At 43.7% G+C, this 20,039-nt stretch overlaps 2 protein-coding genes and 1 long non-coding RNA gene across 4 annotated transcripts; 2 read left to right on the forward strand and 1 right to left on the reverse strand.

The window, feature by feature from the left end:
• Positions 1,968-9,468, forward strand: LOC110430781. Of its 2 annotated transcripts, none has more exons than XR_002448143.1 (4): positions 1,968-2,177; positions 6,191-6,277; positions 7,898-8,002; positions 8,835-9,468. It is a non-coding gene; the product is annotated as an uncharacterized LOC110430781 (long non-coding RNA). The 2 variants fall into 2 exon arrangements; XR_002448142.1 differs by lacking the exon at positions 1,968-2,177 and adding an exon at positions 6,001-6,093.
• On the reverse strand, positions 2,498-5,870 carry LOC8059859 (probable serine/threonine-protein kinase PBL16). The gene is made up of 6 exons (XM_002468427.2): positions 5,308-5,870; positions 4,553-4,869; positions 4,293-4,428; positions 3,831-3,967; positions 3,525-3,648; positions 2,498-3,255 (listed from the first exon to the last, which is right to left on the reverse strand). Exons 1-6 carry the CDS (start codon positions 5,372-5,374, stop codon positions 2,903-2,905), a joined length of 1,134 nt encoding a protein of 377 aa, XP_002468472.1. The 5' UTR covers positions 5,375-5,870; the 3' UTR covers positions 2,498-2,902.
• On the forward strand, positions 13,608-18,048 carry LOC8060695 (subtilisin-like protease SBT3.18). Its single transcript, XM_002465786.2, has 10 exons — positions 13,608-13,696; positions 13,789-13,880; positions 14,471-14,568; positions 14,661-14,822; positions 15,181-15,851; positions 15,976-16,043; positions 16,131-16,373; positions 16,479-16,593; positions 16,715-16,928; positions 17,026-18,048. Exons 1-10 carry the CDS (start codon positions 13,613-13,615, stop codon positions 17,682-17,684), a joined length of 2,406 nt encoding a protein of 801 aa, XP_002465831.2. The 5' UTR covers positions 13,608-13,612; the 3' UTR covers positions 17,685-18,048.

Genomic DNA, 20,039 nt, shown 5'->3' on the forward strand with positions numbered 1-20,039 from the left:
CGTCGGAATTCCGGAGCCGTAGAGCACTAGCAAAACCCTAGAGCGGATGCAACAGGACGGTGGGTGGCGGTGAAGACAAGGAGGAAAAAGAATAGTGAAAAAATGGATGTTGTGCACTCGGTCATTGGATAGACAACTCCTTACGGCTTACGCAGTCAATATTGCAAGGTATACTTCGGGTGTGATCAACCAGCTACGCATGGCTCCGCGTGTCATTGCGCTTAGATCTTCGATGGTGAGGAAGCCTCGCTCAATCCTAAGGCCTGGCCAATCTAGGATAGACCCGTTATATATACCATTTTAGTTGACTACATGAATACATAGTAGATATAAGTTGTTTGTTTGTAAGCTCAAAAAAAGTGAAAACGATTCTCGTTTCCATGGAGCCAAGGTTGATGGGGCTTAGTAGATAGATAAAGTCGATGAGTTGTGTGTCGCTAGGCTCAATAAAAATTGAGACGAGAAGCTAGAAAGAGAACTCGAGTCGTGATCTCACAACTCTTCCGTGAAGAATTTTGTTGGCAAATCGAAACATGCTTACATTAGGGTATCTCAACAAGCACCCAAGTCATAAGCTGACTTCGAATTTTGGACAATGTGAAGGTGAGAATGTGAAAAGAGAACATAATAAAAAAGTGGTTCGTCATTGTCATTAGTCCCGATAAAAAAATAGTAGAGAAGATCGAAATGGAACTTCAACCATGATCTCATGGCCCGAGGAATTTCATCGGTGGATCCAAACATTAACACGTGTGAAGAGAAGCCCTAAGCCAATTACACAAAGCCTACATATACAATGGCAGGACGAGCAATGGCTAGTAGCACTAGGTTGGGAAAGGGCAGTGGCATGGTAGAAGAAAGGGTCGGTGCCCTGAATCAGTGGCACGAGAGAAGATGAGTTGGGTATAAGATAAGGTTGTGGAGTAGTAGCACAAGAGAAGATGAGTTAAGTATAAGATGAGGATGTTGAGTAGTAGCACAGGACAAGTGAATTGGCCATGCTGTCCTGGTGAAGAAGACAAGAGAGGCAGAGTTGTTGAAGACAAAAAAATCTATATATGAAATATGCAATGTGTTGCATTTAAATAGCTTACATGTACATGTGTCTATTTTAGATTAGGATGCCCTTTCGCCATAAATCATTTTTATATTCCATTTCATGCTTGGCATTAGAAATTGGATCTTTGAAATACATCGTTTATCATGCAGGGTATGTTACTAAACATAATATTGAATGATCGGTTAGTTCTGTTTAGCCATTATTCAGTCAAAACAACCGATTAAACAAAAATAACATACTATCATGTAATATTTTAATAAATAAGTTAAATAACCATTTAGGCGAACAATAATATAATGTCATAACGAAGTTTGGTTCTAGATATAGAAGAGTTGATGGCTATGAAAAACATCCTAAAACTATCTAATGGATTGTCAAAACTCAAAAGCTAAGAAAAACTTAGACTTAGCATGGACTAAAACAACTAACTTTAGTTAGTTTTAAATAGCATGTACTACCTTTAGTATTTTAGTTAAACTTGAAATATTTTGACTTTTTAATATTCTTGAAATGAATGGAGGAAGTAGAATGAAGGGAGTATAAGGCTGTCTCCAACAGGAGACTTATTTGGAAACTCAAACCTAAAATGGGTCTCCAACACAATACCTATAGCCTCCAACAGAGTAACTATACAGAAGACCGACCCATTTTAGGTATCAGAGAGGCATAACCCAAATTTGGGTATCCTCTCTTCTCGAGACCCATTTGCAGAGAGTGTTGTCTTTTAGGTCTTGTTGTTGAAGAAGACTAAAAATAGGTATATAACCTTTTACATGTAGCGCTACTCAAAGGACAAATAAGTCTTGTATTTTAGGTGATGATTGTTGGAGATAGTCAACAGAAAATCAAACCATTACTAACACCGACCCGACCTGGTAGTAGTGCCAAAACAGAGGGTGTGGGCGGTGCCACCTCCCGGCTCCAACTGCCGGCGGCAGACAGGGACAGGCGCGAGGCTAGAGCCCGGCGCCGATGAGGTGCCCGTCGAACAAATGCCCGGTGTTTATAAGGCGTAGGCGGCGCAGCTCGACGTGCCGGAGGACGCCAACGACAACGAACGACGTCTTGACGAGGCTACGACTACGAGTGCTCGTCCGCTCGGAGCGTTGAGCTGAAGGTGAGGTTACTTGGAACTTGGATCATGCACGCCCTCGCCCTGCACCTGTTTGTTATTTTGCTCCAGTGAAAAATCGTATTGCTGATTAGGCTAGGATCGGTCCTATATTCGTATGCCTTGGCCACTAATCCATCATTGAACGGTAGACCCTGCTTTGATCATGACCCACTATTGCACATGGGAAGCAGGTCTAACCGTCTAAGAGGGTGGGGGTTCAGTAACCAAATAACGATAAAGATCAGGTGATGGTGGTGATACAATTACAGCCACAAAACCAATAACGACTATAAGTCTATAACCTGTAACCCCTTAATCACAAAGAGGAAATAAAGCGTGTGGTTTTTGTTTCAATCCCAGGAATAGATATATCTACATTACTCAGCATGCATAGATCATGAGCTGCTCAATACTAGGTTACAAACACTGGTAAGCAAACTTCCTTTGTGGGCAACAAACATTGCAGATTGCACAGACTTGCCCACATCCGAAATGTCGGGGAAATCGCTATGCCAGGACTAGATCTGGATACACACCTAAACCGGCCTACAGAGATATATACTAACTTTCTGCTCAACAAAACTACTGTCTCCATGGATTAATTAAACAATCAAGAAATCATCTGCAGATCAAGAACACTAGTTAGCTACTATTATCACACACATGTATTAAGTACGTGGCACTTTGTATTTCCTGAGCTGTGCGTGAACTCTGAAGTGATGAACACTTCAAGTCCCTTGAAGTGTCATCGCCACACTGTCACTAGGGGTCTCCTCCAGCTGCTGAAGAGGCTCCAAAGTCGCCACGATGTCACGCATCAGCGGCCTAGCCTTTGGGTTGTGGCTAAGGCAATGGTATGCCAACATCGATGTCTTCTGCACCGCCTTTACTGGGTAGTCCTCGGCAAGCCTTGGGTCTACTATGCCAAGTACCTTCTTCTTCTGTGTCAACAGCGGGAATGCCCAGTCTGCCAACATCTGCTCCCTGACAGGTCGGGACTTGTCGAGTGACTTCCGGCCCGTGAGGAGCTCCAGTAGTACAACACCATAGCTGTAGACATCGCTCATCGCTGTTAGATGCCCTGGATTTGAAAAAAAGCAACACATTGGTTCAGTCTAGCACTGGAAATCTGGAATTTCTGGAATCAGATGGCTAGCTGATTCTAAAAGATCCAGTGCCAATTCTCTTTGCTTATGTAAAGTTCCGTATCAGGTCATGACCACAAGGCCCTGAGCTCCTGAGTAAGCAGTTGCATGAACCTAGCATATATTTTATTTTGAAACTCACTTTGAAGTAGTTAAGCTTGCTCTTGACTTAGATACACAGTGTGATCTGTGAGGATCACATTACCTGTCATAATGTACTCTGGTGCAGCATAACCGTAGGTACCCATAATACGAGTTGAAACATGGGATTTATCGCCAACTGGTCCATCTTTTGCAAGCCCAAAGTCAGATAGTTTTGCATTGTATTCCTGTAGTTTTTTTGGGTATCAAATAAGATTCTGATAAGCAAGAAACCACTGTGTCCCATACTCCCATGTCCATAACAAAATGAATGACAGTATCATACTGCATGTGGATTTTCCTTTGTTTCCTGCGTTTTAGTTTACAGCAACTGGCATTCAATTGTAACAACCTAAAAAAAATAAGTTACCTCATCTAGCAATATGTTTGATGTCTTAAAGTCCCTATAGATGACTGGCTTCTCAGCTTCATGCAGAAAAGCAAGTCCTTTTGCAGCACCGAGCGCAATTTTCATTCTGATCGACCACGGAAGTGGCACCATAACCCCTGCATTATAAATACAAATACTTCAATGATCTGATAAAATATTGGTTAATCTCAAATGAACAAATAATAATGCATAACTGACCACATAGGTCGTGCAGAAATTGATAATGCTGCCACTTGATGCAGTGCAGAGATTAAATAATGCTAGTTCAGGATAGGAGTGAAGGACAGGTTTATGCTCGTTTTCAGTTAATTATTTCCAGTTATGGGTATGAGAATTTGCACGAATGCCATGTGTGGATATACCATAGTCAGTGTTCTGACAAGGCGACGAGAAATTTTAGAAAACCAAGCAACAATCTGTCAAGAATAGGATAAGAATTACTTGAAAATAAATGAGACTCCACACTTCCTAGAGGCATGAACTCATAAACAAGAACCCTGTGGTCATCTTCACAACAGTAGCCAATCAACTTCACTAAATTTGGGTGAGAGAGCTGTCCAAGAAATATAACCTCTGCCTGCAAACACGGACAAAAACTTCATATCTGAAAACAGCAAAGCAAAGCTTGCCAAAAATAAATGAAGATAACAACTGAAAAAAATGCTTTCATCATAATATATTCAGAAATAGTAGTTAGTCACCAGCCACTCCCTATGGCCTTGGAAGCTATTGTCACCATCATGGACCTTTACGGCAACTCTCAGGGGCTCTTCTATCTCTAATCCTTCACGGAGATCCTTGGTGATGAAACCTTTGTAGACTCTGCCAAATCCACCACCCCCTAGTAATGAATCTTGCCTGAAATTTTTGGTAATTCTCTTGAGCTCCTCAAATGTGAATGCTATCAAAGGATTGCAGGCTGTATCCTTTCTCAGCGCCTCCACTTCTTTTGGGTTGGATGGTAGCTGGCAGTCCTCCTTTTCAGTTCTCTCCGATGGGCTCTGAATTTTGGGAGATTCTGCAGAAAACAAATAGGCAAGTCAAATATGGGGACTGAAATACAGGATGCAGATTATTCAGAAACTTTGTAAAATCAGTTACCAAAAGATGGACAAGAATTTCATATGGCAGAACAAAAAAGTATCTGACCATTACATGGAATAACCATAAAATCAACTGTCAAGGTTAAAAAAAAATCATTGGATTGGATCAGATTAAACATTAGGACTGATTTTTTGTGAAGAAAATATTCAGTACTAAAATATCTGTAGTTGGATTAAGCAAGAGCAGGGAACATCTATCGAGATGAGAGAACATTCTCTCTCTCTCTCAAAAAAAAAACAGCAGTTTCATTAATGCCTAAATTGAGGGGATCAAACAAATATCTGAAACTTCTGCATACTACAGTTGCAGTTACATAATCACAGAGATCAAACCAAAGATATAATAGTGGTACCTGATTTGGTTGCATTGGAAGAAACCCTGTTAAAGTATGGATTCCCCTTAAACCAGCAATTACCCATAGTGCACGACTCCTAAAGAAGAAACTCTGTCTGGCACTGTGACTCACCAAGAACACCAAGAACAGAAAAGGAGGCAAAAGAGTGCTTGCAGTAAAGCTGATGGGTTGATGGTTTGCTTCTTTAGCAACGGATGAGCACCAAAAAAACAAGAACGACACCAATATATAATCCCAGACCTATGAATCACTCTCAGGAACCAAACCAAGAACAGGCCCTCCTGAAGATCAGCCCTAGTTGTCAGCATGAAACCAAGGAAGAAGGAAAGAACGCTGGTGCGAGAGAAGGTCCAAATTTTTATTCTCCTGAAAGCTACAGAGAAGGCACAAGCACAAAGGAATTCTCTATTGAATGGAAACAAAACGCAAAGGTGGAAAAGAAACGGAACAGCTCAGTGCTGGTAGTCCGTTACCTCTATATGCATCCTTATATGGATGCCATAAATATTGCATTTAAGAAGCGTATGGAAGATTTTTCTTTTTTTGTATTTATTTATATTTTCCTCTATGCATTTCTGGGCTTGTGGAGGAGAAGAAAAAGGGGATGGGAAATGCAGCGACCAGACATCACGTAAAGGCCCCAGAGCACCAAGACGAGGGTGCACTCGAGTTTGAGTGGGGCAATGGGGATTGCCGTTGTGGCTATCTCTGTCTCTCTCCGCTCCCCTGCAATCATCCTAGATTCCACTGTCTTGTTGCTGAGGGCTGAGGCCCTTGACCTCGGTTGCTTTGCCCTCACTCCTTTCCGAATTGCTTTCTGGGCTGTGGTTGGGACTTGCAAGGAATGCACTCATCTAGCGCCATCTGCTTGATCTTTCAGGGGATATGAAATGATGGGGTTTCTTGGTGGAGCGGCGGTGGTGGTGGTGCCCATCTCAACCCCACTAACCAATAACTGTAGCCACAGGTGAGACTAATCACTGCACTAATTATATCTCCCCATTTCCTTGCTCCAAGGAATTTTCTAATCTTCTCGTGGAATTTGCTTTCTTTCCCGTGTGATGATGACAACCTTTACTGCTGGGCAAGTGGGTGTCTGGATCATGCAGCCAGTTTTGCTATCTCCTCCTACGAATTTTCTCCAGGGGAAATGTTGCAATCCACGCAGAGTTGTGTTGCACTGGGAATTGGCTTGGGCAACTCACTCAGCGTTGCTTTTTGGCCGCTCTTTTGGCTTGGGTGGGCTTGGGAGTGAGGGCGAGACCTGGACCAGTGCCAGTCTTCCAAGTTCAGCACCCACCAGGCACCACCAACCATTACATCTGTTCCTTCCCACCGAATTCGGTCTGAAATGTTTCCCTTCTGTCTAAGCTCGGCGTGTCAACATCTATCTTTTTCCTAGCCAATTGCCATGCTTAGGTTTGGTTTGATCTCATTAATTAAGGTCAACAAAGGTGCACGGCTTTGGATTACTTAGGATGGCGCTTGGTCTGGGCAACAAATTATAAACACAAAGGGCCCATCAGTGAAGACAGTAACAGTTATGCTGTTTCGACATGTGAGGGATATAGTTGCAGAAACATCCCATTTCAGTTGTAGCTAGTGATCCTGCATCTTCATAGGGAGGTGTCTGGCGTTTATGTCCCCTGGAGGTTCAGCAGCATAGCGTGAACTACTTGTTTACATGAACGTAAATAGTTTCTCATTGCATTCCCTGTCAAACTGTAATATTGGCAAAGAAATGAGCATGTCAATAAGGGGTGGACAATATGCTTGGGGATAACCTTGTGCGACCACCTTGATTGCTTGTGAGACTTTGTGGTGTTAGAGCTAGGCTTTGCATATACACCTTTAGGCTGCTCAGTTTTGGGTTCACCAGGGCCTAAAAATTGGGGCTTAAATTCTCAGTGATGGGACTGTGAGATCCAGCTAGTAAAACACTTCTATCATGCTGTCCATTTCATGTTTTTCCTAACTGCGTCGGCATCAGTAGCTCTGACATATAAACTCAGCTCGTATTTGGATTTTGTATGGATGCATGAACCTTGAGGATGGCGACAGATTCCGTCCGTGATTGGTGCTAGAAGAAGTTATTTGAGTAGATTGACTATACCGTTTCATGACACTTAGCGATGTTTTGATGGGTTAGAATCTTGCCTGTAGTAGGTCATTTTTGTCATTTTATCAAAATAGCACACTTTGGTTTTTATTTTTCTATGATTAAAAGCTACAGGCCTTTACAGGCCGCATGCTTTTTACTCTTGCATTTTGAGAGTTGCAAGTCAAAGAAACAGGCTCCACTTGGGTTTCCTTAGTTGCCTGATCCTAGAAAGCCCTAAAGGTAACTTCATTTGTTGTCCGCACTAGAAAAGATACTTGTCTAGATTCTCCTACAAGGTAGCTTGCACAAGTAGTGTTTGTGAACTTGTCATTTGGGAATTAAAATCCTATTCATTTAGCTCTTGTTGTCTAGTATTAGCTCTGATGGTACTGTATTTCTTTTGTTGTCCTGAATCCTGATTATAACCTACAGCCTGGGTCATGCCTTTATCATTTTTTCTTCTCTTTTTTTTTATTGAACACGCAGGAGAGTTGCCTATCATCATTATATTGAGAAGAAAGAGACTGTTCTGTCAATGTCTAGACAACTTACTGACATGGAATCCATTTTTCAGTGAATGATTTCTACCCTGTAAGCTCCAGGCACACTCTTAGATTTCAAGTTTGGTGTTTTTTTTTTTTTTTAAGAATTCAAGGGCATCATCCCATGTCCGTTGCATTGTATTGCATCAGCACAGTAGTTATAAGAGTTCAGATTAAAGTGGTTACAAGACGTTAAAAGTTTGACTCGGGAAACAACAATCTCTAGCTCTCTGAAGCCAGCTTAACAGATCATGACTTACACACTGTTGGTAACACAAATTATAGGAGAAAGATTTAAGGGATTGATTGCAGTGTACTTTGTAGTCTCTGTTGGTTAGCTGCTGGGTTGGTCTGATAATAGCCCCTCTCTCTCTTGTTTGAGACCGAGAAAGAAGGGTTGGCGACTTGTTTTTTCTGATTGGATTTGTAAAAACTTATTTTCTTCCATGTTCAGGGTCAAGTGCCAAACATGTTTATTCTCAAAGAAACATGTGTGACTCTCTTGTTTATTCTCAAAGAAAATATGTGCATGGTCAAGCGCCAAAACATGTTCAGTTGAGTTTTCCCCCTTTCCTCAAAAGGTAATAGTTTGTAGGTTTTCGTCTGAAATATCGAATTCAGGAGAGTTTTCTGAAATACACAATGGCCATCAACTTGAAAAACTGTTGTGTTGATCTGTGATTCTGTAGGGTTGTATAGTATCTTACTGTCTGCTTATCTTGAACATTTCGGTCTAATGGTTTACAAAACTTGTGACAGTCATGTTTATTATTAACCAAAGTTATGTACTTTTCTTATATTATAGTCAAAACTCAAATATTTTCAGGTAAACTCCAAATTATGTTCCCCTTTGTGTTTATACATTATGATATCCTGTGCAGAACTTTGACAAGTCTGTTTCAGAAGGCTTTCCATTATGATATCCTGTGCAGAACTTTGGCAACTCTGTTTCAGAAGGCTTTTGGATTAGATAAATCTAGCATGTTCAGAGAAACCAGATGCTACCAAGGATCATGCTATCATACACAAGCAGAAAGGTGCTCCATCTCTATATTTTGCAGTAGACAAAATTCATACTGCAATCCAAGAGGTGCCTTATTTTGGCAACAATGCTCTGCTTCATGATGGGTTCTGAAAGACAGTTTAAAAGAACTAAGGAGTTCATGTTGTCATAAAAGGAAAATTTTGTGTAATGGAAATCCTTGTGCAGCAGATAAGGAGGTGTTGTTGCCTGTTTGGTATTCATGCAGCCATGAACGGAAGCTTGCGTAATACCAAGCCATGCAAATCCTTGTGGGGGCATGTAAGGCGGTATAATTGTCTGTTTGGTCTTCAGGAACTCCACAAAAGGTACATTTGCCATTATCAATCCATCCTCAAATGTATCTGCTTTGTTATTGTTCTGTGCCTCCCATGAAGCCAAAAGAACCATTTTGTTTATGGAGCCTTGGAGGGTGCACAAGTATCCTTCAGTTGGATTGACCATAATTGACATGCATGGATATGATGCAGCTATTGAACATGTCAACATGGATAACCAAACACATGTGGGAACCATTTTTTTTTTCCTATGTTGCATCGAATGATGCAAATTTCATGTAATAATGCATCTAAAAGATGAAAAGATTGACGGTCGGTGAAGCATGCTGGTAGATCTTTTTGGTGAAGTGAACAAATATGATGAACCAAACTCACGCCAAGGGTGTGTTTGTTAACACTCATACTGTATGTTTGACGCTTTTTTTTAGACAAAAAGTCTCCCGTACTTTATATTTCAAAAGCAAACCGACGGTTTAGGGTCATACAAGGTTTCAGGAGCATCAGCACACGCACAAAAGCACACGGTTTTAAACTTAGTTTTAGAGAACATGCGCTGCATGTGTTTCATTAAGTAGTTGAAAACAGTTTACAATTTTCATTTCTTTCCTTTACGTAGTTGAAAACAGTTTACAATTTTCATTTCTTTCCTTTACTCTCTCTGTACTTAAACTTCTTTTGCTTTCAATAAATTTGCTGTAGGGGTCTCGACCCCTCCAGATCTCAAAAAAAAAAAACAGTTTACAACGAAGTCTTACTCGGTAATCCGAAGATTACCGCAGGAAAACCCCACAAAACGCACACCACAGCTTAGAACACAAGAGACACTAAAAAGCTTCAGAGATTTGTTGTAAACGCACACGGTTTTAAATTCAGAGCTTATTACATGATATCAACATCATCAGTCACTTCTGGCAGCAGCTGCCGAAACCGCTTTGACGTGGTTTCGACTCTCTCTTCTTCCTCGTCGGTTGAAATCTGTGGAAGGAACGAAATTACCTTCGAGAGGGCGCCCCGGCAACCGGCTGAGCTGTTGCATGTCATATTGGACGAAGCTTCGCTTTGGATTGCCGCCGGGTTCAGGCCTCTTTCGGCTATTGATGCCCTGCGCCAGCTAGTGCTGTCTTAGGTTGTGTTTGGTTGGGCTGTGACTTTTAGAAAAGCTACTGTGAGCTTTGAGTTTTTGAAAAGCTGCTGTGGGATGTGGGCTTTGAGAAATCCAAAAGTCATTTGGTTGGTCACTCGTGGCTTTTGGAAAAAAAACTGAACGGATCCCAAAAGTCAGTGAAAGCAGGGGATGAGGTGCTTTTGGATTTGTACTACGAGAAAAAGCTGCTTTTGGGCAAAAGCACTTGTGGCTTTTGGGCCCTTTGGTTGGCTTTTGGCTTTTACAAAAGCAAAAGCAGGTTCAAAAGCCCAACCAAAGTGACCCTTAGTAGAGGGTACCTAGGGTCTTCTTGCTGTTTTGGTTTCGTGTGAAGTTTGAGTGTCATCGGTAATCTTTGGTTTACCGGGTTTGTTGGTTCTTGTTAAAATCTAATTCTTCTGCTCAATGAAATATATGCCGAGCATGTTCTCAAAAAAAAACTTCTGGCAGCTATTGAAGACCAAAATCCGATGGAACCAATTTGTGAGGATGTAGCCGTTGCCATCTCCTCCTTTCACTTGATCTGTGCCGGACGCTTTTGATAATTCTTCCATGTTAATGATCAGCTCTTCTAGCACCACTGCAATCCTCCTACTTGAACATCGACAACCATCCTCTTAACATTTTTGCGATTCAACAACCGGTTGATTTAGTCCTTCCCATCAACTGAAATTTTCTATGCACTTACATTGTTTTATAGCTATATTTACACTATCTTATTACTATATTTACAACAATTTCTTCAGTATAACTTATTTTTATGGATTCCAGACATCAGAGAAATATATATCAAATTATTCATAAATTCTTCACAAATTTTTAAAAATAAAAATTCAAACAAAACTGTTGCAACCGGAAGGAGCACCCTTGCCGAAGACGCCCGCGCACACGCGTCCCCAGGCAAAAGGAAACAGCGTCGACCTCTCTCTTGGCAACCAGCACGGACCCACGAGCAACTCCCTCTCCTTTGCTCACAAACACGCTGGTCACCACGCAACTAGGCAAGCAGGCCGCCTAAAGTCGGCTCCTTCTAGGAAACAGATGGGACGCCATCGACAGCAAAAAAACGGTTGAGAAATCATCCTAAATTAACCGGTTGACATATAGCAATACTGTTCTGATCAGCACATCCTCAAACCTGTCCATACCACCCCCTGAAAACACATCTCATTTCTCAATTTCCATAATGACCACAAAACAGAAGACGAAATCACATTAGCAATTAAAAAATTCTTGTTGGCGCAACTCCAAGACCTTGGCTAAAATTAGTAGACAAATTTCATTATTTAGCTATTTTGTAAAATAGAAAACTTCTTAAAAAAAATTCTACAACAGTCTTGCTATTTTACAAAATCAGATAGACAGTGTCAGTGGTTGGTTATATATGGACACCGAAGATCAAAGGATAGCCAATTTTCTATTTTACAAAACCAAATAACACATCTGTTGGAGCCTACATTTTGCTATGCAAATTCTAAATTAGCCTCTACAACCAGAAATAGCCATGCTCTTGGAGTTGCTCTTAGCGACCCACAACCTTGCTACATATTCATAGTTAGAGCCGATGTTAACACCTGTCACTTAACCATTCTCCAAACATTTGTTGCCACACAATAGTCAAAAAATAAATGTGTAATGGACTCAAGCTCATTACAGAAAAGGTAAGTGGGATCAGAAACCAAACCTCCCTTCTCTTTTGCAAATTGTCCCTCGTCAGTGTTCTGTTGTGGGAAACAACCATAGGAAGAACTGTACTCTAGGATTTGACGCTTTTTTTTTACCTGCAATGACACTGAATATTTGCCTCCGGATGTGGTGGATATGGTTTTTATCTGTGTTTTATTGATACATAGTAAACTCAGGTTTCCTTTTCATTTGCATCTCTTTTGTAATACTGACTTTCATATTCTTGTGAACCATAATGACGTGTATAAGGATCTGTTTTAGCTCATTTATGCCCCTTAAATATTATGTTAATCATCAGTTACAAGTCAGCACACAACGGGGAAAAAATGTTAGCCCTACGAGCATTCTTGTTGATTGTATGCAAGACATACCGCCCCTTTCTTTTTTTTAAAAGATCCGACAAAGCTGTATGCAAGACATACCCTGGATGGGAGGTTTACTGATTATGCGCATGCTAGATGTACCACACAGCCTTTTTTTATAAGTCAGGCAGGTTACAAGCTGATGAAATATATAAGCTGATATTAAGGTTGAATGACTACAAATTAGGCCGCGTGAAGGATCAAGCCATAATTAAAGAAACACGGTCCATGCTGACTAAGTATTAGTGGTTCCTGTAAGCCACGGGTGTTCATTATTTCAGAGATTTCATTGCTTTTGATTCAGCAGATGCATAATTCTTGCACGGAGTCTAATAGTTACCAGCAGCAACATGCACAGTAAACTTTCCTGTTTTACCACATAAGCTTTCGCTTTTTTTGAATCCTACTGTTGCTTAAACATGATTGGCAAGAGACAAGAAAAGCCCTTAATTTCATGGAACACTGCTGAATAGTCACTGTGTTTTTTGTTTTTGTTTTACAGTAGTCAGTACTCACTACAGTTTGCTATAACCTGTATGTTAGGTGTAATGTTTGTCTTGTCGCTAAATTGGATCCTGATTCTTGAAGGTATAATGATATGAGCACATTAACTCAACACTTGCCCATACCTTTGATTCTTTGGAAGTCTGGACCTTTAGCCTTGGAGCTTAGCCTTTTTAGTTAGTTAAACTAAAAGCTTGAGGTTAGCCTTTAGAGAATTTCAAAAGCTACAACATTCAGACTTGACTATAGACTCTAGCTGGATCTTGCCTCTTTTGTGTAGGAAGTAAACAAAAATATTAGATCAGATGATTAAAACACGAGGGTGAGAAGGTTAGGTCGCTATGAAACAGCTTAGGTCTGTTAGTTATCTTACACACTGTACAGTAGCTAGACTCTGTACTTAACTCGATAGGCCTAATCATCGCATCAGTGATCTATGGACTAGATCACTAGATGAATAAGGCAGTCGGCATGATGCAGCCATGGAGGGCTGTCAGAGCCAATTGTAGCTTTGCGAAGCTTGTCTTGCAAGCACCCTACAGCACGGCAAGAACACATGCCCCCACAGAATCATACGCTATGTCCTTTGTCTATCTCCCTATATATACCCCTGCCATTCCAGTAAAGACATCGTGTAAAGACAATGGCAGTTTTTCTGCTGCTTGTTGTTTTCTCTCTTTCCTTTGCAATTTATCCCGTTCGAACTACTCCAGGATCTCATGCAGAAGTATTATTTTTCATAGAGTTCTCAGTCCTTTTTATCTTTTGATCAAATCATGTCTTCACATTTATGTATTCTGTATTTCTGTTGCCTTGCAGGTTCACATTGTGTACTTGGGCCACAACAATGGCCTCAGTCCTTCTCTAACTACACATTCTCATCTGCAACTCCTGTCGAGAGTATTTACAAAGTAATTGTATCTCTTTTCTCCTGCTGTAGTTGGTGTACAAATTATGGGAACTACGAAAATACATGTGGAGCTTCTAGTAAATTTGATTTAACATAGACATTGTACATAAACTTCATACTTTGTTAAACAGTTTTTAATCCATAATTTTCCTCGGTCAATTATGTTTGCTGGATAAACAAACACTTCAATAAAATATAAAAGAATAATGCAAGTCAGCTATTTCTGCAAATTTATCATGACCGTTACATTTGTTTACTGTTTAGACTATTATGTCAAAACTCATTTAATTTGGCCTTGTTTAGTTCCAAAAAAATTTGCAAAATTTTTCAGATTCTCCATCACATCAAATTTTTAGACGCATGCATGAAGTATTAAATATAGACGAAAATAAAAACTAATTGCACAGTTTGGTCGGAATTGACGAGACGAATCTTTTGAGTCTAGTTAGGATATGATTAGATAATATTTGTCAAATACAAACGAAAGTGGTACTATTCCTATTTTGCAAAAAATTTTGAAACTAAACAAAGCCACACGTAATCTGACTGGTACTTTTTTTATTAAAGACACTTACACGCTCCACGTTTCAGGCCGGATGAAGCAAGAGAAGCAATTCTGTACAGCTACAACTGTGGATTCTCTGGTTTTGCTGCATTGCTCAATTCAACACAGGCTGCCACCTTGTCTGGTAAGGAGTTATTTGTCAGAACATACATGCATTACTGCACAGTTCACTGTTAACGTGCACTTACAAGAAAGCTCATGGTCATCACAACGCAGGAACAGAAGGGGTCGTATCGGTATTCAGGAGTCGGATGCTGGAGATCCATACAACAAGGAGCTGGGATTTCATGGGCCTCCGCCTGCACATGCAGATGGAACAATCATCGCAAAGACATTTGAAATTTGGAGATGATGTGATCGTCGGTGTCCTTGATACTGGTATTTGTTCATGCCCCTGCAGCCCTGCACATCCTGTATTTGCAGTGTTTTTATTTTTCTTGCACTTTGTTGATAACAACCTTGAAAAAATGGTTTCGAGATATTCATCCCGAAAGTTGCTGGAGATAATAAATTAGATAATTGATTGAGTGGCGATCCCTCTCATACCTGCATAGAATTGAGCAACCTTGACATGAAAGATAGAATGATTAGTATGATCCCAGCACAGCATGCCCTGTGCAAAGACGAAGTTCATGTATTTTTGTAGCACTCATTCGTGTTAGTTGTTGCAAAGTGTGGTCCTTGACATTCCACTTGGATGCTTTGAGAAACATTTGAGCTTTTCATGTGCCCTCAGGAGTGTGGCCTGAATCCGAGAGCTTCAGGGATGACCCCCACTACGGCCCCATCCCGTCGTCATGGAAGGGCACGTGCGTGAAAGGCGACGAGTTCGACCCGGCCACCGCGTGCAACCGCAAGCTCATCGGCGCGCGCTACTACCTGGCCGGCTTCGAGAGCGAGGTCGGCCCGCTGAACACCAGCGACGGGTCGGAGTACCGGTCGCCGCGCGACCGCGTCGGGCACGGCACGCACACGGCGTCCACGGCCGTGGGGAGCGTGGCGCCCAACGCCAGCTACTTCGGCCTGGGCGGCGGCGCCGCCCGCGGGGGCGCGCCCAGGGCGAGGCTCGCGGTGTACAAGGTGTGCTGGTACAAGGACCTGACGGGCCGGTGCAGCGACGCCGACATCCTGGCCGCGTTCGACGACGCGCTGTGCGACGGCGTGCACGTGGTGTCGGCGTCCCTGGGGTCGCCGCCGCCGCTCATGCCGCTGCTGTCGACGAGCACCGAGATCGGGGCGTTCCACGCGATGCAGCGCGGCGTCGTGGCCGTGTTCTCGGCCGGGAACGACGGGCCGGACGCTTCCATGGTGCAGAACGTGTCGCCGTGGGGGCTCACCGTCGCCGCCAGCACCATCGACAGGAGGTTCCCGACGGTGATCACGCTCGGGAACAACGCCTCCATCGTGGTGGGTTTCTTTCTGCTCCTACGTACGTACGTACGTACGTACTTGTGCGGCGTAATCCGTAATTTCATGTGCATGGATGGTTGATCATATAGCGTACGTGCTTGGCGTACGTGTGGTTGCGCAGGGGGAGGGATTCCTTGCGAAAGCCATGAAGAATGATCTGGTCGATAGCAGCACCGTCTTCACCGATGGGTAATCCGTGATCTCTCTCACAAACACTCTCTCTGATAGCAGGCTGCTCGCATCTAACCATCTTTTCCCTGCATTTTTTGGACGAAGAACGTGCACATTCGATCAGCTGATCAACCGCACGGCGGCATCAGGGAAGATCGTGCTGTGCTTCGCCACGATGGGAACGGTGTCCAGCGACGGCGCGGCGCTGGCGGTGTACGCCGGCAATGGCGCCGGCGTGATCTTCGCCGACACCATAAGCCGGAAATCGAGCCAGGACAGCTTCTGGCCCACCGTCCACGTCGACCTGTACCAGGGCACTCAGATCCTCTACTACATCCGCGACTCCAGGTGCGTGTGGGTGCTTCGCTTCACTCAGCTCGATCAACCATGGACACACGTACGACCAAACAAACCCGCTTTCTAACTGAGCACAACTAACCCCTGCGGTCACAGCAAGCCGACGGTGCACGTATCTCCGAGCAAGACCGTCGTCGGCGAAACGCCGGCGCCGGCCGTGGCCTACTTCTCTTCTAGAGGGCCGAGCACCGTCTCTCCAAAGATCCTCAAGGTAGCCGCGCATGAACAGCACCTGAGCAAGAGAGCAAATTTGGCCCGGTCTGGGTGCCGGCAATGGGCTCAGCCCATTGCAGAACTGTTATTCTTACGCTGGTGCGTCTTGATCATGGCAGCCCGACGTGACCGCCCCCGGAGTGAACATCCTGGCGGCATGGCCGCCCAAGTCGTCGCCGACGGTAATCCCCCTGGACAAGCGGTCGACGGAGTGGAACTTCGACTCCGGCACGTCCATGTCGTGCCCGCACGTCTCCGGCATCGCCGCGGTCATCAAGTCCGTGCACCCGACCTGGTCGCCGGCGGCCGTCAAGTCCGCCCTCATGACCACAGGTATATATGCATGGTTTCTACTGGTGTCCTAGCTAGCTTGCTTTGCATCAGGAAGAATTTCCCGTCTCTGTAATGTACAATGCGTGCTCCGGTGCAGCGTACATGTACGACGACACGTCGGACGTGATGCAGGCCGGCGGGACGGTGAAGGCGGCGGACGCCTTCGACGTGGGCGCGGGGCACGTGGACCCGCTGCGCGCGCTGGACCCCGGGCTGGTGTACGACGCCGGCGCGCGCGACCACGTGCTGTTCCTCTGCAGCCTGGGCTACACGGAGTCCGCCATCCGGAGCATGGTGCTCCCTTGGCCGGCGCTGGACACGAGCTGCCCTCCCGCCGGCGGCGCGCCCCACGCGGACCTCAACTACCCGGCCATCGTGCTCCCGGACCTGGGCGGCACGGTGACGGTGAAGCGGACGGTGACCAACGTGGGCGCGAACCGGGACGCCGTGTACCGCGTCGTCTCCGTGGCCAGCCCGCAGGGGGCGCGCGCCGAGGTGTGGCCGCGGGAGCTCGTCTTCTCCTCGCGCCACGGCGGCGGCGGCGAACAGGCCTCCTACTACGTGACCGTCACCCCCGCGAAGCTGTCCCGCGGCCGGTTCGACTTCGGCGAGGTGGTCTGGTCCGACGGCTTCCACCGCGTCCGCACGCCGCTCGTCGTCAGGGTGACCAACCTGCCCGACGACGGCGTCCAGGTCCAGACCGCCAACGCCACGGCCGACGTGCACGGCGCCGACGGTCTCCACGCCGCCGCCTAGCTGCCTCCGGTTCTTGGCACGGTTCTGAGCCTGCAAGATTTTAGATATTTTCGGGTTTGTTGTGTGGACTACGATTCGTACCGAGACTTTTTCGCGTCCATTTCTTGTGTATTGGTTTTTGTCTTTTGATGAAAAGATGGTTGTGTACTCCTGGCATTGGTCAAGGCAGAACTACTGCCACGGAATTCCATGGCGTCGCTGTCAGTGGACTGATACTTGTGCAGAGTGTGCAGGGGCCCGGTCAGAGCCATCATGCCGGGATTATTGTATGCCAGTAGTTTGATGATTCACCTTGATGTTTGGGGGCATCGATTGGGGATTTTGGTCTTGTTTAGTTCGTAAAAATTTTCAAGATTCTCCGTCACATCGAATCTTTGATCGTATGCATGAAGCATTAAATATAGACAAAAATAAAAACTAATTGTACAGTTTACCTGTAACTTGTGAGATGAATCTTTTGAGTCTAGTTACTCCGTAATTGGACAATGTTTGTCAAATAAAAACGAAAGTGCTACGGTAGCCAAAAACCAAAGTTTTTGCCAACTAAACAAGGCCTTTGCGCTCCTTGTGAGACCTCAGTTTGGGGACGCCAGCATGAAGGGAATTTGTGCAAGGCACGGCAAAGCCCATGGGCAAGCCGATCACTCTTCGTCTGTGTCTACACTGTAGTCAGGCCGAGTGCAACTTTCAGAGTGTTTTCAGCACGGAACACACTCCTACAGTAATACTACTAGTAGTGTTAGGTAAGATCATGTTAAATTGACTATAAAAAGCCTTGTAATTGTGGGCAAATTCCAGCAGCGGATAGACTAAAAGCCCAAAACGGGTAGGATGGATGCAGCATACCAGATCCAATCATGAATCATCCATGGAGATGGAAGGAATATGAATCTCTAGTCCTTGTCAGGAACGACCACTCTGACGCTGACTCCCTGTGAGGTTGCACTAAACGAGCGGTGTGATGTGTGCGCATTCTTCGCCACTTTTCTAAAGCCGTGCTGATACACGATGCTACATCCAAAGCAAAAGGCTAATAAATAAGAGTAGTACTATATATGTATATATACGAGTATTTGTTTATTTACTATACATGCTCTACAATTGTATAGTATATAGGAGTATTCTAGTAGGCCCCTCACCCTTTTGGGTGTGGGTACGGACGGGCGCACTTGTTATCGTTATCTCGCCAGCGCCGTGCCATACTACGCTTTTATTTGCACTGGCGTCGATCGGATCTGTTCCTCCTGTCGGCAGATGGATCCCGTGGATCGGCGAAACAAAAGAGCTGCGCCATGTTGTAGTGCCAGTAGCTTTTGTCAGGTACAGTATACATACAAGAACGTCATCACTTCCTCCTCTCTTGGTGCAAAAGGCAGGCAGTGCAAAAATACCTGAGCTGGACAATACAAACTCGTACACTTCTTGCTTCTTATGACCTTATATAACATCTCTAACTCCAACGGTTTGTTAAAACTCATTTGACAAATCTATAATTTTGTCAAGTCTCAAAACCAAATGTCAAACCAAATGTCAAGTGAAAAAAGATGGCTTCTCTAAAAGTTTGCTAGTTGGACTTAGCAAAAGAACTTGGCATCTTAGGATTTTTGCCAAAATCACAAAATTGATCCTCCAACAAGTTGGCAAAAGTAGTTGGCAAATTAGGGTACACGTGATGCCAAACGATGGAGGACTTGACATATTTGCTAAATGAAGGGGGGGATTTTGTCAAACTCACAAAATTGCCAAATAGTTTTGTCAACTTGTTGGAAGCTGTTTTTTGTGGTTTTGACAAAAATCCTAAGATACCAAATTTTTTAAGCAAATTGTTGGAGAGTCCTCTTAGACCTTGTTTGGATACTTATCAGATTGTAGAAGCTAGACTTTAAAAGCTAGATTGCTAGAAGTTGAATTATATAAGCTATGGTTGTTTAGATCCACAGATTGCAAAGTTCAGTGTAAAATTAACTTATTATCCTCATTCTTTTATTTCTTTTGCCGTTGTGTCAATTTGAGGGACAGAATTGTCAACTTGAATCTAGAAGATGAAAAAAAGCTAAAGTTCCACAGCTTGCACGATTGTGAAATCCAGAACCTCCTAGATTGTAGAATCCGGCTAAAAGTTGAAATTTGTTTGGATATCTAGCTAGCTCCTAGAAGTCAGCTTTCATATAATTTGCTAAAACTCAAACGAGGCCTTAATACCTCTCTCTATCCTCAAAAAACTATTACATTAAAAGTATCTATGAGTCTTTCTAAAATTATCCCTCTAAATGATTTAGAAAATCATTTAAGTAAAAATCATTTTTGTTACATCTTTATACCCTTCAACAACTATTCTATATCGTTTGTGATAGA

Source organism: Sorghum bicolor, chromosome 1 (assembly GCF_000003195.3).
Source record: "Sorghum bicolor cultivar BTx623 chromosome 1, Sorghum_bicolor_NCBIv3, whole genome shotgun sequence".
Taxonomy (NCBI): Eukaryota; Viridiplantae; Streptophyta; class Magnoliopsida; order Poales; family Poaceae; genus Sorghum; species Sorghum bicolor.

Coding starts and splice junctions, on each gene's coding strand:
- LOC8059859 (XM_002468427.2), bottom strand. CDS start 5,374: ATGGGTAATTGCTGGTTTAAGGGGAATCCATACTTTAACAGGGTTTCT. Junction 4,870..5,307: donor TTCCAATGCAACCAAATCAG/GTACCACTATTA, acceptor TGTTTTCTGCAG/AATCTCCCAAAATTCAGAGC. Junction 4,429..4,552: donor AAGGCCATAGGGAGTGGCTG/GTGACTAACTAC, acceptor CCGTGTTTGCAG/GCAGAGGTTATATTTCTTGG.
- LOC8060695 (XM_002465786.2), top strand. CDS start 13,613: ATGGCAGTTTTTCTGCTGCTTGTTGTTTTCTCTCTTTCCTTTGCAATT. Junction 14,569..14,660: donor ACAGGCTGCCACCTTGTCTG/GTAAGGAGTTAT, acceptor ATCACAACGCAG/GAACAGAAGGGGTCGTATCG. Junction 16,594..16,714: donor TCTCTCCAAAGATCCTCAAG/GTAGCCGCGCAT, acceptor TGATCATGGCAG/CCCGACGTGACCGCCCCCGG.